We start from the raw sequence: 22,048 nt of genomic DNA on the forward strand, positions 1-22,048 counted from the left end.
ATTAAGGTCTATTAGATTATGGGAATTTGTGCATTTAGGCTGTTATTATGGACAGATTGCTTGTTTTACGTTTGAAAATGAGAGTTCTCTACTGCCACGAGGCCGGATGCAAAATCCTCCATCACATCAGTTTATGATTCTGAGGAATTGGAGCAAGAAAAATACTTGACACCAAATTATTTTCAACCGTTAAAAAGTTTGAAATGGCCTGTGAGGCATTTGTTGGGTGTGAATGCTGCCATTTTATGCTTCCATCTAGTGGCTAATTTGTGTAGTTACAGGAGCAACCTTATTCTATGATAATCTTTATTATTTTCATTCAAACATTATTTGTAGTGATGTCAAAAACGTCTGTTCGGTTGTACTTGTTTACTGTAGTTCTGTTTGTTTATTCATATATTTGGTCTATTTTATACTTATTTTTAATTTATTGGTATACTGTAATTCTATAAATTCCATTTCCTATTTTTTATTTATATATTGTTAGTTGATAAATAGCAATAAAATATTATACCAGGTATTATACTGTATCTTTATTTTACTTTCTATACTTTTTTTGTTACATTAGTTATTAAAATTAGAGAGCGTGAACATGTAATAAATAGCTTATTAGTCTTGTTTATGATTGCATTTTAAATATACTATTGTTTTCATATCTAAATTCACAATGGTCAAGTTGTTGGATTTATTGTCTAATTGAGATGCTTTTTGGACATGGTGATTTTTACTTTAGAGCATGACCTTAAGCCTTCAAGGATACTGTCAAATTAGCCTGAGAAAAAGAAAGAAATAGAAACGGTGAGAAAGAGAGAGAGAGAGAGGCTGTTTTATTTGATTTCTTGTGTGTGGGTGAGTGAGGCAAAAGAAAAACTGCAGAATGTTAATTTTTCACCTTTCTCAGCTTTTCTGTGGACTTCTTCGACTTTTGTGATTACAAATGATGAGGCAGATTATTACACACACACACACACACACACACACACACACTTTGTCTTTCCGAGGCTGCAGTTTCTGTACTTTCTGTAGATGTTAGATGTCAGCACACTCATTCGCCTGGCTGCATTCGCTCCTCTCATTTACCCTGCGGGCTTTTACCCCTGAGCGCTGTAGGAACACTTCAGCAGAAGCCTCTTGGATACATTTTTTGCTGCAATGACAGGGCCTTCTGTCCAGATGTACTCGAGCACCCAGCAGCGCAGTGACCAAAGGGCAGCAGTTAAACATGACGTATCGCAAGGACCCTCACTTCACTTCAGATCATTTAAATGCAACACAACAGGACGTTTTGACATCACTGCAGTGGATTATTTGTGAATCTCCAAAGAACAGAGAGATAGGGAGAGAGATGCTTCAGTTCTCTGACCTTTGGTGTCAGCTCTCATTATATCAAAAGCTTTATTTAGTCTGCCTGACACCTTTGTGTTACTATCTTACACTTAAGCACAGAAAGATTTATTTAATTTTACCAAGAAAAGGATGGTATCAAATGCTGCAAAACACCATTTCTACTTAATATGTGTAATAATATAATTTCTGATGGTGTAATCTAGTCTATATTGTTTAATACAGCAATATTACATTTTTTTTTTTTTTTTTAAATAAATAAAGTCTGGATACTATATTAGAACAGTTCACCTATGAAAATGAAAATTTGCTGAATATTTACTCAAGATGTGTATGAGTTTGTTTCTTCATCAGAATGAATTTGGAGAAATTTACATTACATCACTTGCTCATCAGTGTATCCTCTGCAGTGAATGGGTGCCGTCAGAATGAAAGTTCAAATTTTTTGTGACCTATTCTTTTAAGCCTCTTTAAGCCTTAAACCAGCTAAAAGTAGCAAACCAGTAAGGTTAAGGAACCTGACAAAGATGTTTTTACAGGGGAATTTTATTCTACTTAAAGCATCTGTGTTGTGTGAGAAGTCTATCACTAGTCTTAATAATTGTTCAGAATATCTTGTACATCTCTTCACTGCTGTTTGGAATCCCACAGAATACTGAATAAAAATCTTTCTTGAAGCTAGCGGTGAGTGTTAAATGACAATATTTCAGCAGGAATTAAATGTGAGAGAGAATTTTATTTTTTTATTTTTGTTTTAGCGTTACAACATCATATTTTAAATTCAGGTTTCAAGATGCCAATATAAAAAGATAGAATAAACTGTGTGTTGAACTGGAGTAGGCCATCTTTTCTTCAGAACTATCTTTTCTGTATGGTTGTGTGTATTGTTATTTTATTTCGCTTTTCCTGACTGCCTCAAGAATCCTGTATGATGGGTGTTTTTTTTTTTTGCTCTTTGCTCGTTTCGCTCTTGTTTAGTTACATGACCATTAGAGGGCGACATAGATCCTCAGTGTAACCTATACAGACACACGAGACGCCCATTTTTATCACTGAGGAACATTGCAAACACATTTCCATGTGAAAATGCATATCACTTAGTCTCATAATACTTATAGAGCCTAGTTATTTCATTCAAAGCATTTCTGCATTAGCCCAAGATCTACTTTCCTTCATCAACTGATTTAGTTTTTTTTTATTATTACACAAAGAGTGTATCATGACTCAGTAGCAGTATTTGATCTGTTTTTCAGTGATGGTGAAGTACGCACACATTCATGTTGTTGCAGCTGAAAATGAGAGATGTGCTTCAAGATTAGGACTGACAGCAGAAGTCAGTCTTGGCTCTCACACATGCCTATTTCAGCAGAGTCACACATCTAATATTAAGAAACTTTGCTCTGAACCAATGTTCTTCTTGTTTATAATCTCTTTGACAGAGCATTCAGTGACATTTATGTCGTCCTCCTCGCTGTCAGCATTGTTTAGATTAATTAACATGCATCTATTAAAGCTCTCTAAAAGATAAGTGGTATAATTTCACTCAAGCATCTGCCATCAGCTAATGAAATGCCTAGAGCTGTAGTGGTTTGTAACCCTCATACAGACATGAGAAAAAAAATAGATACTGCTTTAAAAATTATCTTTTAAATTGGTCTTGAAAGAGAAAGATTTTCTCCCTCTTTGTCTTTGTCTTTGTGTGTGTTTGGGTTTGTTCAGGTTCAGATCCAATTTGAGACTATAAAAAAACTGAGAGGATGACAGTGATGGGTTGTGGTAGAGAAAGATGACTCCAAAGGCAATAATGTCTGTCTGTATATTTATGAACTGATCTTTCAGTGATTCAGAAGATGTGTGATAAATCCTGACCAGTGAGCAGCTCCTACAGTTGTACAATTTATGTTTATATCATAGTTTTTCTTTATAATTTATATGCTGGGAAACATTACCGCCTGTCGTTGTGTGTGAATTTGTTCTTTGGTTCATTGCTATTCAGTGGTGCGCAGTCTAGTTTTAGTATATATGAAACATTTTAGTATTTCAGAAACATTGTCATTTGACTATAATGTTTAAATCCATTCCACAAAATTCTGATATTTGAATCATGAATCAAAATCAGATACTTCCATTATATATACACAAGTCACAATCCATTGTTACAAGGAGAACGCAGGAGTCCAGGAATAAGCTTTATATACTTTAATAATCAAACCGCAGGGGAACTCCAGCATAAGAGAATGCAACCACAACATGCAGTAACAAAGTAGACCGGACAAAGAACTGAGGAACAGACAGGCACTAATAAACACAGGATAATTACAAACAGTAATCAAACTAAACAAGAACAGGAAAATGACCATATATTGAAAATCATGAACTAAGACAGGGGTAAAACAAGGAAAAACAAGTCCAAAACGTTGACTATATATATAGTCAGTGTTTATATTTATAGCAATAACCAAAAATACATTGTATGGGTCAAAAGTATGGATTTTTCTTTTATGCCAAAAATCATTAGGACATGAAGTAAAGATCATGTTCCATGAATATATTTTGTAAATATATCAAAACTTAATGGCTAAGAACTTAATTTGGACAACTTTAAAGGCAATTATCTCAATATTTTGATTTTTTTTTTTTTTTTTTTTTTTTGCACCCTCAAATTCAAGATTTTCAAATAGTCTCAGCCAAATATTGTCTTATCCTAACAAACCATACATCAATGGAAATCTTATTTATCCACACACACACACATATATATATATATATATATATATATATATATACTCTTTTGGTAATTCACATTTTGTTTTCCACATAAAGCCTTTAGCATTTGGAACAAGATGAGACTAAGATGAGAGTAAATAATGACAGAATTTATTTTGGGGGCTGAACTGTCCCTTTAATTTTCACAATCTCCTTGTGACAAGGAGATTCTGCTACTGGCCTAGATGTGCTGCCCATTAAAGCATAACTTAATTAAAAACTCATTAAATTAAACAGAAATTAAATCCTAATTAACGTCAACTCAGTCTAAATGGAAAACAGTGATCGCTCAGGGACAGTCAGTGTTAATACTGCCATTCAATATATTGTGGCTTCTCTTTATAAGCTTTGACTGTGTATGAATGTACATGTATGCTTGTGCTCCTGCAGAGGGTCAGCGTCCTTTGTATGAGTGGAGAAAGAATCTGGAAGATGAAGAGCAGGCATCACTGCTTATCAAAAGAGAAGCACTTCAGAGAGCCATGGCACTCATGACACACCAGCAACTCAGTGTACAGGTACAGCCAATCATGTTCCTTTATGTCAATTTCATCAGAAGCAAACAGAAATTTATAATGATTAATCACGATTAATCACATCCAAAATAAAATTTTTGTTTACATAGTACAGTATATGTGAGTGTACTGTGTATATTTATTATGTATATATAAATACAAACACATGCATGTATATTGTCACTTGCTCTGGGACAAAGAAGCAAGGAGAACAACCAACACCTTTCTTTAATGGCGCAAAATCACAGGGAAACATGGATCACGGGGGTTAGACGAACAATACCAGGCATAAGACACGGGGGAACACAAGGCTTAAGAACACTGGGAAATCAAACAAGGAAGAACTGAAACAGGTGAGGAGTAATCAAACACAGACGGAGACTAATGAACTAATGATGACACCAAACGAGGACAGGAACAGGAAGACCAAATAAGGGCATGAGGAAACAAGAGGGAGGAAAAACACAGGACATACTGTATATATTTAAGAAAAATATGTTACGTTTATATATTAAATATTTTTTATATAATCTAAATTATATGAATATAAATATATACATGTAAATATTTTCAAAACATGCTGTATGTTTGTGTCTTTACATAATAAATAAACACAGGCTACATTATGTAAACAAAAACTTTTATTTTGGATGTGATTAATCATTATTAATCGTTTGACAGCACTAATAATTTACAAATATTACAAAAGAAATACATTTCAAATAAAATTAAAAGAATCATGAATTTTATGTCTAAGAAATGTCAAAGAATCCTGAAAAAAAGTTGTTTATATTTATTTATATATATTATTCTCAAAAAATGCACAGGAGAATGTTGTTTTGGTCAGTGTTAAAGTGTTCCAGTGTGAGTATGCTTGTGGTTGGACAATTTCCCTATCCCATCTGCTCCTCCTGGCCGAATCAAACCCCGATGAGCAAAACCCCCCACCCTCAGAGATCCATCAGCCAACCTGCCACTCAAGGCCTGGGGGGGGGGCTAGAAATGATAATGTTGCTGCCATCTTCCTATCTTCCTCCTGCAATTTTTAATAACCTGAAGCACACGCTCACATCTCACGCCGTTCCCTCACACATAAACACATTTATTTCGAGTGAGATTTTAATAGAGTTACAAGGTTTATCGTAACTTAATGATTAAAAACCATGTCGATTCAAGCCTCACGCTACACATTAATGATCCTCAGTACGAAACAGGGCTAGACGGGACCTAGCAGGGTCCAGACTAATCTCGCCAGTGAGTCCCTAGGGGACTGAGAAGGTCTACAAGAGTCAATTTACTATTCCTCATCAAGCCTAACTCACCACACACACACACACACACACACACACACACACACTCTGGTCAGTTTGCTCAGGCCCAGCTGGTTCTCAGAGGGCACATGTCACAAATGACTAACATATCCCATAATGCCATCTGCTTCCGATATCCCAGAAGGCCTCCAACCAATCAGAAATACGTGGTCACCAAAGAAACACCTGACTGACATTAGAGGGCCGGCTGTTACCATGGTGATAAGCCCAGCTCAGATGAGTGATTTAAACTCAACAACAAATTGTTTTAGTGGTTGCATGCATATGTGTGAGGTTTGTGTTTAAGAGTCAGTTTGGGATCGGACAAGATGCTTAGTTAGTGTCTCGATAGGTGTGTGCGTGAGGGCCTGGCTGGGCTATTGTGTCTGGATGTGCAAGAGCTACATTAATTGTCTCTCCTCTCCTCATTTTCCTGCTCAGCAGAGCGGAGAGAGGGAGATGGAGAGAAAGGGAGAGGGCAAAGGACAAGGGAGAGGAAGATTCAGAGGGGCATAAAGAGAAGAAGACAAAAGAAAACCAGAGGAGATTAGACAAAAAGTGCAAAAAAGAAAAATGGGATCTCATTCTTTCTCTTAAATCTCATTACAGCAAAGCCGGAAAGTAGTAATTAAAATTAGCATGATGAAAAACTCAGTTTCTCAAATAGTGAAGATCCTTCATATCTATAAAATAGCTGCTGGGTGAGAGATCCTGAAGGTCTGGCTGTGGGATATGAAAGTATTTAAAGGGATAGTTTCCTCAAAAATTAACATTTTGTCATCATTTACCTACCCTCATGTAGTACCAAACCCGACTTTATGAGGAACACAGAATTAGAAAATATTAAAAGCATTCTTCAAAATATCTTGTTTTGTGTTCCTCAGAATTAAGAAAGTCTTACAGGTTTGGAACAACATGAGGGTGAGTAAATGATGACAGATTGTTCATTATTTGGTTAACTGTTCCTTTAAGTGTTGCAGTTGTTCAAGTACTGAAGAGGTCAATGGAAACAGTCCCTCCACAAGGGATGTTCGGTGCTGTTTGTGACTGACAATAAACACATCGAGGGAGACAGCTGAATGTCACCCTCGCACACCACTCCGACAGCAGCCTGGAGGAAGTGATGTCATAAACCGAGGGAGGTGTTGTCATCCGCTCTAGAATACAAGCCGAATGCATGTGCTATATTTCACACAGTATGTTGCTCACCTGCAGTTACATGTTACTGTCTTTCTCTTTAATGCTGGTGTTTTTCTGCTTGATTTATGAATTCATCAATGTGAGCAGCAGTTACTTACAGTTGGTGGTCAGCATCATGCAGCCTGAGAGGGGTGTGGTCAGTGAGGGCATTGGTCAGGAACATGGGACTAAATTAACCCAGAAAAAAATGGACCTGGATTGCTTATACTGAATATCACACAGTATACGTGCTACTATTTTTTGTTCAATGGAACACATTAAGATGCAGCCACATTAGCAAAATATCAGCAAAATTTTGTGGGCAAAAAGGTCCATTGTCTATTGTCAACAGAGTAGTGATGCATGAAGCACAGCTCACACAGAAGTCACTTTCAAAGCAAAGCTGTTGTAAAACAGTAAGAATAGTATGCAGACATTCTATATTGAACATAGTCAAGGTCACAAGAACAAAGCCAATTCAATGGCAGCTATGTTTAAAAGTCAGCCTTTCACTAAAAGCAGGTAATATTGAACAGCTATACTCCCACTGGAATAGCTGTAAGAGAGTGATGTATGTTAAGAGGACGTTGTCAGATGGTTTCTGTCTTTGGGTGTGGTCAATAATCTTTTAAGCCAAGTCTCACAGAGTTTAACATTACAACATACACGATTAACATAAAAGAGAGAATGAGCAGATGATCTATTGTGATTCCACCCAGATATGACAGGACTGACCGCAGTCAGGAAACTCACATTAAAGTGGAATCAGTTTTGTTTATACGGAGGAATGAAGAAGTTGTTTTTCTGTTTAGCAGAAAGTAGTGTAAAGGGGATTTTTGAAATGAGTCTTTGGTCCTGGTTCACAATAAAAGCTCTTGAACGTCCTCCTTACCCACGCACACACACACACATTCATACCATTCTCCCAAAACCACACTATTCTGCCAACTCAGAGATGATTGAGGTGAAGAATTTGAGTGGGTACATTGGAACAACACATATGCTTTTTCTTTTCCTTTCGCATGTGTACTGTAGCCTATGTTCAATTCAATTCAAATCACGTTTATTTGTACAGCACTTTTCACAATACAGCTTTACAGAAAATTTAAGTTTCTAAATTATTAGTAGTAGCTTATCAGTGGTGACTGTCAAGTTGATGTCCATATGGCAGAAATTTACAGTAAAAATCATGCAGATAGTTAATGACGTAATCAAACAGACGGTGAACACTATTAACAGCAATGTTGTGATCAAACTTATAGCAAAATTTGGTAGTTTTGTAGGTTGTTTCGGGGTTGGCATCCTCTGAGGTCCTCTGAGAGGTTGGCATCATCTCTTCTCAGGTGTTCATTCATCTCAGGTCTTTGTAAGAGTTGGATCCAGACTGAAGCTTCTGTAATTCCTAGTTATCTCGGGATGCCAATCCTGTGGCAGGAACAGAGAAACAAAAATAGACAACATTAGCATAGCTGCTGTTTCAACCAAGAATTGCTATTCCAGAGTTTGGGAGCCAAATGTGAAAAAGCTCTTCCTCCTTTAGTGGACTTTGCTATCCTATGCACTACCAAGAGTCCAGAGTTTCACGACCTTAGGGAGTGTAATAGAAGAGTATGTAAGGTATGCAGGAGCTTAACCATTAATGGCCTTAAAAGTATGTATTAATATTTTATAACTGATGCGGAATTTAATATGTCTCACAAAAACTTTGAATCTGTCAACATCATCTCTTCTTCTTCATAGATACAGTCTATTAATTCATACATAATAATAATAAAATAAAAATCTATGTTTGTGGGAGAAGTAGGAAGTTAAGAGATGAATGAGTGAGGATGAGTCTCACACAAGACATAAAAACCTTAGAAGCTATATTACGGTCTCGACTGTGTATCACAGACACAATATTTGTTTACATTAAGATAATGCTATATACCATATCTTACTCTTTAACCCTCACAGACACCTGCTCACCTTATTCGATTTAAGGCAAAGCATCATTTGGCAGATTTATGAACCTTTCAAACACCAAAGAACACTTCAAATGTCCTCACAAGTAGAATTTCTAAATGTTTTAAGATATTTAAGAGGACATTTTCAAAATGTGGCCTTTAGAAATGTAGACAAACCTGTACATGCACACACAGAAAAATATGCATATAATGCAGTCGAATAGACCTTTAAAATAAATATGATATATAAATTAAATAAAAATAATATAAGCCTATCAAAGATGATATTGAAAAAAACGAATTGATTTGTGAACTGAAAAAAAGAGAGTGAAAAAGCAAATTATTGGTAAAAAGTTAAAACTATTAAGAGTGTTTTTTTAATTTGTACATTTTCTTATTAAAATAAATAAATTAATTAATTTATATATATATATAAATTGCAAATATATATATATATATACCTTTAAAATAAAGTTTTTAAATGAATACGTTTAATATTCAAATGGCACGTTCCTTTCGATAGGTGCCCTCCTCTTTTCTTTCTCAGATGGTACAGTCCGTTTAAAGAGCCGCTCGGAGTCTCTAGTGCGTTGAACTCTTTCCACTAGATCGCGAGGCAGAAAGAATCGTTTAGTGAAGCACGCTGTTTTATTCTGTCTTTATAGACTCTGTCTCTCACTGTCTGTCGTTCTTTATGACAGCCACATCCGAACATTAGATAGTATGGGACTCTAAATATATTTTCTCGCCTTGTGGATTTTGGGGGATTTCTGCGCTTATAAAATAGAGGACACTGTCAGAATGGGATTTTAGTGCGCTTATGATGCTGCAGGCGATATGACTCGCTCCGTGGGTTCCGTGGATTCTCCCCGCAGGCGAAGATCCGGAGAATGATGGACGAGAACAAGCAGCTCGCGCAGCGGATCGATGGCGCGATCCAGTGCGCGAAGCAGGAGGTGGTGAACCTGCACGCGGAGCTGACAGCCACCGGCCACAGACTGGCGGAACTCGGCGAGCTGGAAGAACCGGGCGAACCGCAGCAACAACAGAACCATCACGGTAAGAAACCGCACCTGTGAGTCAGTGACCGCTCATATCGCTTACCTGTGTGACCTTCGAGTGAATGGCAGAACAGATACAAACTCACTCTTCCTCCGATTAATTCTACTGGTTAGAACGGTGACTCTTTTTTTCTTCAGTTTCCACTGCTGGTGTTCCAGAACAGTTTTAGTATGTTTTGTGTGAACACATCAGAATGATTGTTTATATTCATTAGCATGCTTTAGATCAGTATCAGAGATCAACTTTTTGTTATTGTAAGACACAGGCTATTTCCCCCACTGAAATGTTTGACCTTTTTGATGGCATTTTTTCCAACAATTAATTTAGTTAATTGGAATGTTACAGTGCCAAAACCCATTTGTAGGTAATATTATGAAATGTTATATAACCAATACCAAAAATTCACTGCAGGGCAAATCTAGCCACAAATGTTGTGAACATATCTGCATTTTTCGCACTTTTAGATCTTTCCCTTGCTTAAGCAAGACTATTTCCACAAGAGAAACAGTTTTACTGACAACCCAAGTAATGTAATCGAGCACAGCTCTTGTTTCAGGAAATGGCCCTTCATTTCATTTTCCATTAATGCTGTCAGACTAAGTGTACCACACTATAGAAAGGCTCTCCTGCTGTTCTGTGCTGTTGTAGCCACCATTGATTGATTGGTCAGGCTCATGATTGTCTCTAAGCTGTGTGGTGTAGGCTTCTGTTTGAGTCTCTTGGGTGATCAGAGTGAGTCTCTGTTTCTGATCCACCTGCGCTTCACTCGGTGGAGTGGACACCCTGGGCTGGTTTTGGGTCATAACATTTAACAGATGCCTTTTATCCAAAGCAACCTACTGTATGCCAGAGCCGCCCTGGGGTTGTGTGCCTTGCTTAAGGGCACGATGATGAATCATGATTGTGATTAACATAATTACTGAACAATCTCAGATAATTACTGATGAACTAGATGTGCTCTGAAGTGACAGTGAAGCTTTGCTTCACCTTAGAAACATGCTGCCATCAATTTACACTTCTATACTTAGACAATCAAGGTTAGTCTATGGATTTGTCATCAAAAAGACAGTCAAAACCTGTTAATTGACTAACTGTACGTGGCTGTAAAACTATAAATGGTTTGATATCACGTCATTTTACTGTAAAATACTGTTAAATTTGTGTTTTTTGAAAGTAAAAACTATACATTTCTCTATATATTATGATACAAAACAATGAAATGTACATTCCCAGTGCACGGCACATCATATATGATTATATTATATTTAAAGAGTAATTAAAATGGTTATTATTTGTGAAATATACCGGCACAAATATGCCATACTGTAATTGAAATTTTTACTGTGTTTTTAACATTGAATGTCTGGCAACCACAGCTGCTGTATTTTTGCTTAAATTTAACAGGATCTTTTTTACAGTGTTCTCTTATTATAGGGCTACTTGATTGGTCATTTGTGGTGTTCATTTTGCATATTGATTTCTAAACTGTATATTTGACCATTGTGTATGCCAAGAAATTATTTTATATCTGTTTATTTATTTATTTTTAGACTTTTAATAAAAAAAAACTGAATTATGAAATATATAGGGAAAAATAATCTTATCCAACTGAAAAACACAAAATGCAAAAAATGTAGGTGCATTTTGAAATCAACTTATAATTCATTCAAATAAAAGTTTAATTAGTATATGCAGTAATAAACAACATGTAAACTAGAGCTGCACAATTCTGAATAAATTGAGAATCACATTTTTTTATTTTTATAAATTGGAGATCAAGATTCTCTCACAAAATTAGTGTGTGTTTTGTCTGACAGCGTTCACATCGGAAGCGTGATGATGGTCGACCCTCTGATTCATCAACATCTCGCGCTCCACAGACACTTAATAGACATAGCTGAATTGTTGTCATTCAGGAATAAGATCGCGTGGGTGTTTGAATCAAGATCGCAAGCGCAATATTTAATGATTAATGGTGCAGCTCTAATGTAAACATTGCAAAATATTTTGCGAGGATATCGTCACGATCTCGCTAGATCTCTTGCTACGAGATCTCGTCACATCCCTAATTGTTGCTATATAATAACTTATAAAAGCATAGAAAAAGAACAATAATATTTCCATTCCTCATCATTTGTCAGTAGAAATCCATCTTGTAACTGGAGATGAATCCTGACACTCCGATGATCACTGTGAGGCTCTTGCCTGCAGCTCTCTCTGATTTCATTCAGCACTTCATTGAGAGCTCAGCAGATTGAGATCTTGTCTAATGTCCCACATCCACTCCAGGAAAGGCCCTTTTCTCCCTTGAGTTTGGCTTGCCATGTCACTTGATGCAATTTATTTATGTGTTCATTTATGCATTTGGAAAGCACTTTTATCCAAAGCGGTTTAGAAAGCATTCAGGCTATATATTTTATCATTACATGTATTCCCAGGGAATCAAACCTATGACCTTGACGTTGTTAGCGCCAGTTAAGCTACAGTATTTCAGCCTAGCCAAGCTGTTTTCAGCTAATCAGGGACTTTGTTGTTGCATTTTGCCACATGTCAGAATGCAGGATGTGTGTATTGACAAAATAATGATTTATCAAGATGGAAAATCACACGGACACATGCGTCCAGACATGGGCCTGCCGGTGTAAATGAGAACAGTGCTTATTTATCTCTTGGAAGAGAGTAGCAGTGCAGATGGTCCTACAAAGACCTGCTGCTAATGAATGAGACACTAAACGCATACAAATAAACACGCGCACATACACAGTCTTGTCTGCTTGTAGTTAATTTTCCAATTATGGCATTGTATCTACATTAACTATGGGTTTTTATGAGATTCTGAGTTATTTTATTTGCTTAAAGATGATGTGTTTGTAGCGTTTCCACACTATAGCCAAAAGAGAATGGGTCTAAGTGCACTTGGCCATATATCTGACTTATGTGATATTGATGTTTCTAAATTGCCTTAATGGCTTGGCTGCATAATTGTTTTGACGTAACAGCTGTCGGCTGCCACGCATGTAAAAAATCTGGCTATTTCTGTTTATGGGAATTACACTTGCTTATATACGGTGGAGAATGAGCTATTTAGTTATGATAAATCACTAACCAAGTAATTGCGCTTTAGTTAATCTTGAGAGACAATGCCAACAGAAGGTTGGCTCCATACAGGTGAGCTTGTGTTCATCTTAGATTATGTCATAGGGGCTGTTCAAGTTCGAATTCCCTATCTATCTGTCTCTAGGCAGCAGTGTGGGTTGCTAGGCAATCTTCTCTCATTATGACATCACAAAGGGGAGGACTGATAATCCAGCTAAAAGCTTTTCTCCTTTCTCTCCATATACGCTCAGACACACTCTAGGTGATCAATGCTTTTAGTTTATCCTACTGACATTAATGAGCTATTAAGCCGGTCATTAGCTCTTCAGATTTCGATTGTTGCGTTGTATAAAAGTGATTATATTTTCATAAGTGTGTTTGTCCATGTGCTTGTCTGTCTATTATTAAAATGCTAAATAAATCCAGTTGTTTGTATCTCAGCAATAGACAGGTGTTATGTAAATGTACATGAGCGTGCTGTGATGGGAGCCGGCTGAAAGCAGTCCTGATCCCGATCCCTCAGATGTGTGAACTGCCTAATTTAAATGCAAGGCAAAAGATGAAACATCTCGACATATATCCACATCAAGCCTCTGGATTGAAGCAGTCAAGAGCTCAGCTCGCTCATAAAGACCATTTCCACACTCGGATCAAAAGGAATCACCATAATTTAAGATGTAAGGCTTTAAATGGCACTAAAGCAGCATTAAGGGTCAGGCTAAATCACCACCATCAAGTTAGAGACAGTTCCGGGCTCAGTTTTAATCTAATATTATTAGACATATGAGTAGGATGTGCTCTCGACTAATCCATGATACCTAATTCTCTCACTTTATTTGATCCTGCTCAAATTCCTGATGGTGCTGACGGATGTTTCACCTGGCCTGTGATTCCGGCTCCTTTCTTTGAAATGATGGTAATTTAAAGTGAAGATGAAACGGAAGTATCAACATTTTATGAGGTACATCCGAATGTAAACGGATTATTGGAAAAGAAATAATGTAGCATTAAGACTGGTTCTATGCGGGGGATCATGTGACGCTTTCATGAGCCAAGGCACATTAGCTGAGCTCTGTATATATTACCGTCTTTTACTGTTGTTCGTCGTCTTTTTTTACATTTGGGGTAGTTTTTTCGTTTGTCGTTGGTCTGGAGATGTCACACAGTCGGAAACTCGCTTATCTTTCACCATCATCTTTGCCAATTAAGAAGAAAACAAAACCAACAGCCGCAGCGGGCAGAGCCGACATTGAAAACAACATGGCGGTCACTATAAAGCGATTTGAGGACATTTTGAAGGCTGAATTAGCAGCAATGCGCACCGAATTCGCCTCTCATATGACTACAATCCAGAATATATGCTCTAAAGTTGACTTTTTAATCGGGGAACAGAGAGAGCAGAAAAAAGTGATCGGCAAACACACTGCCTGTCTGGTATCCCTCGAGCAGCAGGTGACTGATTTACAAGACCACAACAGACGCAGTAATCTCCGCCTGCTGGGACTACCTGAAGGGGCCAAGAAGGGTGACCCGATCGGCTTTCTGAAACAGTCACTGCCGATCTGGATCCCATCACTTGCGGGCAGAGATATCGAGCTCGAAGGCGCGTATTGAGTTTACTCCAAAGCTTCAACGGATCTCTCCAAACCGCGTGAGTTTCTCTTCAAACTGTTACGCTACAACGGCAGGAATTGGATTCTTAATGAAGCAAGACGCCGCGGTCCTGTGAAAGCGGGTGATGATGCGATGTTGAGCTTCTTCCCCGACTTCTCTCCCGTGACGGCAAAGAAGCGGAGCTCCTTCAGTGCTATACGGAAGGAATTGAAAGAGGCAGGTCTGCAGACCTTTCTTCTGTATCCAGCTCCATTCCCGCTCCTCATTCTCCTGGGATGGATGTGGCATAAGGGTTTGATAATACAGAGTGACTCGAATTCTGATTTACTGATCTAGAACTTCATGTGACAATCACTACTGGCAGTTCTTCATGTAAGCAAGGAAACTTGGTATCACTAATGTACAGTTTTCAATGTACATGATACAATAATTTATGTTTGTTTCCTCGTTATGGAAAGTATACATACTTTTTTTTTTTTTTTTTTAAACCCCACTTTATTACTCGTGTGAATTCAAAGTTATTCTGTTCTCTTATAATAGGGCTAATGGCGGTGTTCTAAAGAATGGTACTGGCTGTCATGTTACGGTCACTGATTAAGACAGGGGAAGGCTGCAGACTGGGGTTTTCACCCCAGTCTGTAAAAGTTTTATGGGGTGGGATTTCTTTATGTTAATGGGTTTTTAAAGGCAGACTTGAGTTAATTCATTTGCAGTGGTATAACTTTCTCTCATTTGTTCAGTTCACTTTTTTTGTTTGATAGTAATGACCAAAATTAATATAAGTTGTAATGTCAATGGTTTAAGCTGCCCCCATAAACGTGCAAGTTTTGTTTTTTACAACTACTGCAACGAAAAAAGGTTGACATTGCTTTGATCCAGAAAACTCATTTGTGGATGGATTATGTTCATGGATGCAATAATGGGTATTGCGAGGTGGTCTCTTTTGCTGCGACTGACAATGGAACTAAAGGTGTTTTGATAACTGTTTGAAGTGTATTTCCATTTTAGACAGAACTGGTGATAATGCTGACAGAATTGCCAGTACATCCCTTTATGGAAAGTAATTCTCCTTGATCCTAACTGATAATTGTTGTTTCTGCTTCAGTTGTTTGCTCTTTTCTCCTCGTACAATCATGCAGTCCATTGTTGTTTTTGTATTCATGCATGTTATTTTTTGTTTCTTTTATTGTACAGTTTGCCTTTTAAATAATTTTTTTTTTATAAATTCTACAAAAAAAAGACTGGTTCTATGCATCGTTTGCTGCTTGGGTTTTGAGATGTGGGCATTGCACTCAAAATTGTATGAATACAACCTTGCAGAGGTGGGTATTAAGTGGTCTAAATGATTAGAAATGTCCTGGAGTCAATTAAAAAATTAAACATGAAGAGATGAATTGTTCCCAATAAATCTATAGCATGCATTTAGAAAATAGAAAGAGTGAAATTTCATTTAATTCCGACTTTAACCTTTATTCTCTTGAATAATGCAGATTCATTTATTTATTTATTTTTTTACTGATAATTGTGCCTTACTCTGTCTTCTGATGATGTGGTGTCAGTCTTGTTGATGTTCACTCCCTCTTACCTCACCAATGATTGTGACACACTTATTTTCACACCATAAAACAACAAAACACAGTCCGATAGTATGCTTATGAGAATATGACTGACTCGCTTTTTCATTGCTTTGAAAAGTCTGGTTCACTTGTTTTTTGACAGTCATTATTAAATAATCAGTCAAAAAATTGGTCTTGCCCTCCTACTATTGACCAGAACAGTGAGTGTTTTTTATTGCTTTTTGCTGTAGCTAGCTGTTTTGCTGATTTGCCACTCTTGAGACACAAAATAGTCATAGACCTTTGTGATGTATCAGGCCGATTCATGATTTCAAAGGGCAGAATTGCTAGTGATGCCATAATTAGTGAAAAATATAATTGGCCAGGTAGGTGAATCAACTGGTATTTGGCCTTTTTTAGACGGTTGATCAAAATTGACAGTAAAAATGTCATTTCTATTTCAAAGAAATGCTCTTCTTTTGGAATTTCTATTTATCAAAGAATTCTAAATATTATGGTTTCCATAAAAAGCAGCGCAACTTTTTTCAACATTGATAATAATGAGAAATGCTTGTGAATGAAACTTGTGAATGACGCATAATCATGATTTTCAGTTATCATATTCATTATTATTATCAGTAAATAGCTACCCTGCTCTCTAGATATCGGCGTCAGCTATTCAAGAAGTTATTTCGGTCAACGGCTACCTAGAATATTATTGCTTGTTGCTGGTTTGATATGAAGGATTTTAAACGTATCCACACACTGCATTATAGAACACTTAGAATCTGGTGTTTTTAAAGATCAGTTTTGTGGAAGCTACAGCCTGTCATGAGACCACAAATTGAGAAAATTTTATCTTTTGCTGCAACGCACTCTGCCGTAGGCATCCATTGAGTAATAAGAATTTCAGACATGCGGGTCCAATACCACATTTTTTCCCTTCATCCTTTTCTTTCTTTCTCTCTATCCCTCTGTTTTCTCCTTTTTTCTTTCTTTTTTTTTTCTACAGGTACCCCCGTGCATGCTGAACTGATGAATGCTGTACTCATAAATCTTTACTGCTGGTGATATGTTTGACTATCACCGTTCTGAAGGTGTTCAGGTCACCTGACAGCTGCACGTACTGCTGCTGCTCCAATGCCCTTGATTGAAGCTATTTACTCCTCAAGAACATTACAGTTTGTCTGATCTCTGAATGAGTCACTTTGCATGAACGTGTGTTGCTGTATTTAAACACATACCTCCGGTTTCACAAACAAGGTTTAGCCTAATCCCAGACTAAAATGTAATTCTGAGCTGTTTCAACTGAAAGAAACTTGCACTAACTAAGCTTAAAATATGTCAGTGCATTTATTTGGTCTGAAGATGCACACCAGTATTGTTTTTTTCTAAGGCATGATTAAAAAAACTACTTAAATGTCCTGACTGAACTATTGTATAATCCTGGTTTAACCTAAGCCCTGTCTGTGAAACCAGACCAATAAATCATGAATGTACTCAAAATCCAAAAATATTTTTATTTATTTTTTTCCACACCTGCCAAGGATGATATAAGTATTTACCGGTCATTAATGTTTTTTTTGTTGTTGTTGTTTTTTATGTGCCATGAATCTGTATGTGGCATTACATTAACAGAAAAACACACTTTTTTGGGGGAGTAAAATGGAGAGCTATACTGTTAACGTGCCATATCACGTTAAACCCTAAATGTAACCAATAGTGTTAACAAAAGCAAACATGAGATAAAAATGCATTTGGTGTGCCAGCATGGCATTTTAGTTTGTGCTCTTTTATTGTAACTCTTTTATCACGACGTGCCCCACATCACAAGTGTAAGTGTTGTACCAGGTGAGCTGCTGAGCATATTTACCATGTCATAAAAAGCCATACATATGTGATGCAAACATCAAAATGAATTAGTTTACAAATCATGCACTACACTCTAAGGGCCAGTTTTACTAAACAGGGCAAATTAGCGCAAGAGCGCAATTCCAAAATGGCGCCGATGTGCATGGAAATGTCTGCGGGTGATTTACTAACAACGCACAAATTAAAGAACACACATGCAAATTCACGCAATATCTAATTTACATATCGGCCAACTCAATATACCAAGCGCAGTGTAAATTAATGTAGTCGTGAATAAACAATAAAGAAATAAATAAGCCACAGTACATTGAAAAGCACCTGAGGCCAAAAAATGAAGGGTTGCAACAGTTTTGATAGAATTGGTTTTGCGTGACTCCTAGATGAGGGTTCCCAAGTCGTCTTTTATTTCCTGAAGCAAATTAAAAATAACATAGCTTGGCAAACATGTATTCGGATAATGTGTTCTTTTCAAATAAATTAATAAGCTACATGTGGAAAAATCCTTTCCCTTCTACCACTGCTTTTTTGGGGCGCTAAATAATGGTGCAAATTCCAGTAATTTGACGAGTGCAAACATTATTAAATCTCGTTGCGTGATTCATTTGAATACTCTCCTCCCATAAATTTCACTGCGCGTCTTTAGTAAAACCTGACAGTACTATTTTAACAGCAAAAGACCGTTTGCGCTGGCGCAAGCTGTTAGTAAAATTGGCCCTAAAAATGCTGGGTTGGTTTAACCTGAATTTTGGTCAAATATGGGCTAACCCAACTGTTGGGTAACATTTTTTTAATTAAATTTTTAACCTAAAAGTTGGGTTAGTCCATAATCAACCCAAAGTTGGGTTGGAACAACCCAGCATTTTTTAGAATGTATGGTAGGTGTTTTAAGGTCTTAACTTAATGTTGTGCAAGGAACCAAGTAAAAATAAGATTTTCTTAATGGATAATCTGCGCAGATGCGCCTGTAATCATAATATGTTTGAAAAGAAATAAGCTGTTTGTGTTTTACTGGCACTAGTGTCCATTTCAAATGGAAACTGCAGTGAATAGGTTTTTGGAGTTTAGCAAAAGTTTTTGCATATTTTACCAATGAGCCGGTGCTGGTCGAAATTGTTTCTCTTTTGATTTAATTAAGAGAATAGATCCAAGAAAGGCAGACTAATAGTCTAACACTTCGATATTTATGTGCAGCTCCTAATAAATGTACTATTCAGCTGGCCTCAAAATGTTTTTCATTTCCACTTGCATTCATTGCTTGTCGAGTGTTAATTTTGAATCCCTTATGCAGCACATCCATAAGCTGACATCTCATTTATCACAGTTACAGTATAACACATTGGGTTGAATCTATGTGAAAGTGTGTGTGTGGGAGAGGGTGTAAAGGGGCAGTCTGCATCAACCTTTGCACAGCATAGCTTTAAACTTCTCAATGAACTCACTTCACTCTTATGCCCTCACACACACACACACACACACACTTCAGAGAGTGTCATATTCCACCTGCTCTGTTAGTATGGAAGATCTAGAGGAGCTGAGAGGACAGTTTTGCCTCTCGCTCTCTCTCTCTTTTACTTCTGTGGGGCTACAAAACAGAGGAAAAAAGTGAGTAGCTTCTTTGTCTGTGACAAAGAGCAAATGCATTTGTTGTCATTCACACTGTGACAGTCATTAAGCCATGGAGCATGTGAGTTTTGCTCTTGGTATGTAATCTGATCAGCCAAATTTGAATGTGCAGCCATATTTAAAGGTTTATGTGACTTGTGATAGGGTTTCAGTTACATTTTTTGCTTTGTTGTAAAAGAATGCAGTTGTGGTTGTTTTATAGTATGTAACATAGCACTTTGGGTTACAGTTTGTAGCATCTATGTGTGTAGTTTTGAATATTACATTTGTGGATTATTTTTAAAAGGGTATCATCACAGTATGTTAAGTAGGTGAATCAAACGTTTTGTGTTAATGTTTGAGTTGTGAGGGTGCAGTTTGTATGTGTTGGTGTTTGCCAGTGTTCACTATAATGTTAAACACAGATGTCGAGAGCGAGCTTATATCTGTTTACTGTTTGGCATCAGAACGACTGGATGGGGTTACCAGCCAAAAAGAGAGAGAGAGAGAAAGTGTGTGTGTGTATTTGCTATTTGCAGCACTCAAAGATGATATGCTTCTGAAATAAACCCTGTACCCTGCCTACCAATGAGGTTTGGGAGGTTACAGCTAGATGTCAAATTCTGTCTGGACAAACTGGAATTTTTTAGTAAGGGTTTTATGTGTATTTTGGATCACAGACATTATACTCTGCAGTTACAGACTTTAATTCAAACCCAACTTCTTATTTGATGTCCTGGACCAAAATCAATTTTCCAATATTTAGGCTGTTAAACCAGAGGTGTTTATCAGTGCTGTGCCATCTGGACATTATTTTACTGGGATTCATGATGGAAAAAGCTCTGCACATGCATGCGTACTGATCAATGAGAAGATTTGGGCTGGCAGAGTTGTGGCATTAAAGCTAGGAAGTTAAAAAGGCTAAAGGCTTTATTAAAAGCACTGACAGTTTTCACGGTGGTCTCTCTACACTTTAAAATCAGCAGCGCAATCAAATTCAGCACATAGCAGCTTGATGAAGGCCTGAAGAGACGCCTGTGAGAGCAACATTGATCGCTTGTCATTCAGGGAATGTACAAGGCCATCAGCACAGCTTCAGCTGATCGCTTTAAACAGATCTCTCTTTTAGTGTTATTAACTTGTTTGTGTCTCATGAACATCTCATTCAGTGCATGGGTTTAATTCGGCACTGCCAAGCTTTTTCATTTCTTATAATTTGCATTAATAATCTCTCAAAGTTTTTAGTTTTGTAAGTGGTGCACTCAAATTTAACTGTGATGAATAACGTCATGGTAAAAACTGAATGGAATAGTGTCGTGGTTTGTCACTTATTGTAGGTACTCAATTTCTGCTTAATCCCATTCTGAGGCCAAACTTATTTCATTCAAGTGCCTCTTAATTTTAAGCCTTTTTTGTTGTTTTGTTGTTTTGAACAAGCAAATAGCCTAAAGCAAGCAAGATTATTATTATTATTTTTGTTTTTGCATTTAAGAATTCATGCATTTGCTTGGAAAAAAAAAAGTAGGAGCTCCATGTTTGTCACGAATCTGGTCTGTGGACTTCTGTTTACTCGCCACCAGAGGTCACTCCTCCATCACATTGACTCTTACACCACACCACTGTGTCACTTCACCCACGAACTACAATTCCCATCATCCATTGCACTGACGACACATATACAGCTGATTGCACTAATCTCGCTCACACCTGAGAACTATCACACAATCACACACCCTACTTAAACCATGGACTTCCTCATCCTCTCTGCCGAGTATTGTTCTGCGTATTCTGTTAACCCTTCTCTGTGTATGTCTAGCTCTGAGTCTGGTTCTGCATATAACCCTCTCCAAGTGTTAGCTGCCTTACCGAGCCATTCTGTGTTTTGATCTCTCGTGTCTTGCCCGTGCCATTTCTGTTTGCCGGTGTTTGACACTGACTGTATTTATAATTAAAAGTTTGCACATGGATCCGCACGCCTCACGTCTCGTTCGCCATGTAACAATGTTTCTACATTTGTTATCTTGCCATATATGGTGAAAAACTGTAAATGTAAATGTATGGTTTTTGTATGTAAAAACTAAGAATTACTGTAAAATTTATGGTGAAAACGGGGCAAAAGGCATTCTCAGAAGTCCCGGCTGGCCTAATTTTGTTTTCAAGTCTTTATCAATAATGCTTGGTACACA

General features: G+C 37.2%; 1 protein-coding gene across 1 annotated transcript in view; it reads left to right on the forward strand.

Annotated features, from left to right (window-relative positions):
* Positions 1–9,950: 9,950 nt before the first annotated feature.
* LOC306849789 (kazrin-A-like) overlaps positions 9,951–22,048 on the forward strand; it is a gene marked incomplete at its 5' end in the record, with an annotated part of 34,148 nt that continues 22,050 nt past the window's right edge. The window contains one exon of the mRNA XM_079385103.1: positions 9,951–10,119. Within this exon, the coding sequence (XP_079241229.1) occupies positions 9,951–10,119 (169 nt within the window). The remainder of the gene's footprint in view (positions 10,120–22,048) is intronic.

Source organism: Barbus barbus, assembly GCF_936440315.1.
Source record: "Barbus barbus genome assembly, chromosome: 29".
NCBI lineage: Eukaryota > Metazoa > Chordata > Actinopteri > Cypriniformes > Cyprinidae > Barbus > Barbus barbus.